Here is a 4,576-nt window from a genome sequence, read left to right as displayed (position 1 = left end):
TATTTTTCTTATTATTTCAAAGGCTATCGAAAAAGACACACACTATCCTTATCAACCCTCAAAGCATCTTTCACGTGATGACAAGCTCGTGTTTATGGCCTTTGAGTATGACAGCATCCTTTGTCCCCATCTCTTTTTTCTTCTTTGGTTTGTCAAGCTGGAATCTTGTCTAATAAAATGCAGATCGCCAGATAAAGGGTTTTTAACAGTTTTTTCCTTCTTTTGGACAACTTTATGAGGCTGTTCTTGTCATTTAGGGTTTGGGGTGTCTTTGTCTACTTTTGGGAGTTGTTGAATGGCCATTATTATCATTGCCCCTGCTCGTTTCTGCAGGCAAGAATTCCACTTATTTCTCCTCACCCAAGAATTGCAGGGCCGGCTGCGTCATCATGATCATGATCTCACTATTCTGATCATCTTATTGATATTACCCATCCAATCTCAAGTAGTACTCTTGGAGAGAAGATTGTTGAAAGGTAAAATATATTCTTCTAAAGCATTCTTAATGGTCTGCCCAAGTTGTCTGCATAACTACGAAGTACGTACCATAATGATGTCATGATCTTATAATTCTTTGGTGATCAGTGCTATACCTTAATGAAATTCCATGGACATCGGTATAATTGTCCATATATACCATATTCAAGCATAGTTATCCTGTTCATAATTACCATGTCTAAATATAGATAATTAATGCTTCTCGACTTAAAAATCTTATTAAATAAATTTATAAATTAAAGTAATTTGATATAAAATATTAAATTATAAAATTCTTTTAATTGTTAAGTAAATTTGATGTTTCACATAAAACTATATGATCAGTTGTAAATTCACTTTTATAAAATTTTTGTATAATCTAACATTTCTCCTGTATATATCACTCATTGGGTTCTGCAAATATCCCTATAATTTCTACGAATTAATTGGATTGGCATACATGTAAAATGTGTTTTTGTTAATCATTTATCAACATGCTGCATGCATGCCATTCCCTCTCTCATGATCATTTCATGCACATCATCACCTACAGTATGGTGATAAGCATCATTCTAGGGTAAAGGAGTTACTTTTCGTTTAACCAATTAAATGAGGCATCTTCGGAGAAAGAGGTACTGCAACAATATTGAGTTGTTGTTCTGATCTTTATGGCCAAAATTCAACAGCTTCATGAATCAAAACAACGAAAACAAAATACCTTTTTCTTTGAAAAATAAATGCACTTGTTAGATGCATTGAACGTACGTAAAATCTCACCATTAAATTTACGAGTGTCAAATCATGTTAATTAATAGTATTCGTGACGTATTAAAATATGTATATTATAATATATAACTTAATCTTAATTTGACCAGTCAAATTTATCGTATCAAAATCTTAAATCCTAATACAACTCATTAATATTACAGGTCGTGTCAATCCATTTTGACTTATTAGTAAATATTACGAAATAGGTTAATACGATACAATATATCTCGTTTCAAATTAATTTATGTAAATGTGTTGAATAGGCCTGAAATTAATCAGTTTGACTTGTTTAAATTTAGCATAATTTTACATAAATTTTAAAATCACAATATTTAAAAAATTATAAAACTAACTACAAGTTTAAAATTACAATCCAAACAATAAAAAATCAAAATTGAAGTTCTAACAATTTTATTTTTAAGTATAAGAGTATAATTATAATTTTAACTTTCTTAACGTGTCATAACGGGTTATAACGGATCAAAATGAGTTGAGCCTTTATCAACTCGTTAAACAATCGTGTTTTAATGAGTCAGTCTGTTTTGATTCGAACCTGTTAAGACTAAATCCTAACTGCAATTATTGTGTTGTGTTTATGTTGGGTTAATGAGTCGTGTAACATATTGCCACCTTTAATTAAATTATAAGCTTTGCTATGTATTCATCATCCCTATACACCATATACCATACTTTTATTTATTTTTTATTTTTTTAAATTTATTTTTGATTTTATTATTTTTAAACTAATTAAATTCTTCTACTTATCATCTATATACCACATACTTGATAAGAGAGAAAAACAAAGTATGATATATATGTTATGTATAAGAATAATGAATAGAATTTTTCTTAAATAATGTGAATGCATATTTGTATTCATGAATATGTGTGTCATCATTTTAGGTTTCGTTTAGTTTGGTAGAGGAAATATCTTATATTTAACTTTTTCTAATATTAAAATAAAAATAATATTAAAAAGATAATATTTTATTTAATTTTAAATTTTTATTTAATTTTATCTTATTTAATCTACGTAACCAAACCAAACGCAATCTTATTCTTTTTTATGATCCACAATTTAATAATTTATTTAATATAAATATAGTACCTACGACTGCACTAGACCTTGCAGTCGTGGGGTAGAGGTGATCGGGTTGCTTATTATTAGATGGTATAGTTTAGATTCTCTAATACTTAAAAGTTGTGAATTTGTGGATGCATGTTATTTGTGATAATAACATATTTTCTATTTTTTTAAAATTAGAATTTTCTATTTAATATTAAATATGAGATATTTTGATAATTCTATTCATATAAATATTAATTTATTAATAAGTGAAGTAAAATTAAAAACACCTCATATGTCGAGATCATACCATATTCGAAAATAGTAAAATTCTTTTTTTCTTTTAATTTTTTTGAAAATTTTTTTTGGCTTCAGAAAATATTAAGTAATTAAAAAATTATTTTCTAAAAAAAAATATGTTGAAAATAATTTGGACCGATCTGTCCAAATTATTTATGCAACAACGAAAGGAAAAATGAAAGTAATGTGAGGGAATCGGTTCGCCGCATGGTGTACGAAAGGCGGTGCTTGAACAATTTATTGGTGGATCCCACCCTTAAAAAGTATTGGATTCTCTCCGACAATTGTCTACTCTCTCTTTTTCCACGGCCACGTTTTCCATATTTCCACTACACCTTCCCAACGAAGGAAGAAAAAGGTCACTAGCTCCTTTTCCCTCTGCCACTAATGCAAAGTCCATCACCCTTCTATTTGCGTGAAAACTGCGACCATCTTACACCCTTCGTTACTCCTTTGAATTGCAATGTTTCTATTGACTTTTCTTTTAGCTCTTGAGAAACCCACCTTTCTCCTTTGGTTCTCATATGCTTGATGTTGAATTCTTAGTGCCCACTCAGTTGGGGGCCGGGTCACTTTATAAACACATGATAAACCAAACATTTGATCTACAAGTAAATTTGGAGACAAAGCCACATCTAGTCTTTGATATCATTTGTAATATTTTTTAGGAAGTTTAATCTATATTTGAGTTTGTATTTTAAAAAGACTAATTAATGATATAATTAGAGTCTTGTTAGTACCATTAACGATAGATTGGTTTCAGCTACAATCTTAGATCGACTGGGAATAAAAAAATAAAATACATGTATAGTCTTATGATGTAAACTAGCATGCACATATCTTATTATCTTGTTTGCCTGCAACATGTTCGAGAAAGGGATTTTGTTGTGAAGGATCAAACAGGAAATGAACGTTTCCTTGACCTTGTTGTCCCCAAAAGATGTCAGGCTAGGGCACTTGGGATTGCTTTTTCATGAGTGGCAATGTCTTAGCTTTCCACTTCCTAATGGTCTCTTTAAAATTCTAGGTGATTCTCTTCCCCCTGCACTAGCTACGCCTGCAGCCAACAAGATTTCAGAAAGAAAATGCATGCGAGGACCGAGCATTGGCAGTACGAATACAAACAGAAACGTCATTGGATCCATGATTAGCAGTGGGCACAAAGTTGACACTCCAATCAAGGCTGGACCCAATTGGGCCAGCAAGAATGGATCACAGACTGGGGCTATCCGGCCAGCTACTTAACTGGCCCAGGCTCATCAATTTCACAACTTGTTGTAAAAGAATATGGCACTGAGGATAGTACCCCTTGCACAAGTAGGTTAATTTAGCATAAAATTTAAAAATAATCACAAGATGAAGATCACGTTAACGATTATCTGAGAAAGATGACTTCCGATATTACAAAAATGATAAAGATTGAGGCTTTGTAAAAGGCTCATACGTACCCAATCTTACTAGCTGTATATATAATTGGACCTCGTTTGTCAATCATGTTCATGTCATTCATAATCTGAGTTCATTTCCACCCTTACATCACATGTCAGCTTTTCTGAATTTTGTTCTTTCTGAAGTACTGATTTATCAAAGATCACAAACTAGAGTGGTTAAATGTCTGTCTCAACCAACAGTCAAGGGGGGCCTTTCCAAGCTTACGTACCTTGATGTTGCAAATATTTTAACTTAACAAGCAACAAAAAACATGCAAGAAAAACTTGAGCATCGCTAACTCGAGGTTGCAAAACAACAGGACTGCGTACTTGAAGCCCTTTAACCTTTCAAAAGCTCAGTTTTTTCTTTTCACCAGGGGGTTACAAGATAATGAAAATGAATGATCCCCAATGGTCATGAATGACATCTTCTCCCCTCATTAACAATAAATATTAGAGACGACATATAAGGTTATAGGTTCAATCCAAAGCAAAATATGCATCTATTTAGCATTTTCCAATGCTTTTTCAAGGC

The 4,576-nt window shown here is 31.6% G+C and overlaps 1 protein-coding gene across 1 annotated transcript; it reads left to right on the top strand.

Annotated features, from left to right (window-relative positions):
• Positions 1-286: 286 nt before the first annotated feature.
• LOC122312462 lies at positions 287-4,150 on the top strand. Its single transcript, XM_043127071.1, has 2 exons — positions 287-476; positions 3,639-4,150. Exons 1-2 carry the CDS (start codon positions 296-298, stop codon positions 3,854-3,856), a joined length of 399 nt encoding a protein of 132 aa, XP_042983005.1. The 5' UTR covers positions 287-295; the 3' UTR covers positions 3,857-4,150.
• Positions 4,151-4,576: the final 426 nt, after the last annotated feature.

This window comes from Carya illinoinensis, chromosome 6 (genome assembly GCF_018687715.1).
Source record: "Carya illinoinensis cultivar Pawnee chromosome 6, C.illinoinensisPawnee_v1, whole genome shotgun sequence".
NCBI lineage: Eukaryota > Viridiplantae > Streptophyta > Magnoliopsida > Fagales > Juglandaceae > Carya > Carya illinoinensis.
The sequence above is the reverse complement of the archived record's forward strand: the minus strand, read 5'-3'. Positions and strand labels throughout refer to the sequence as shown.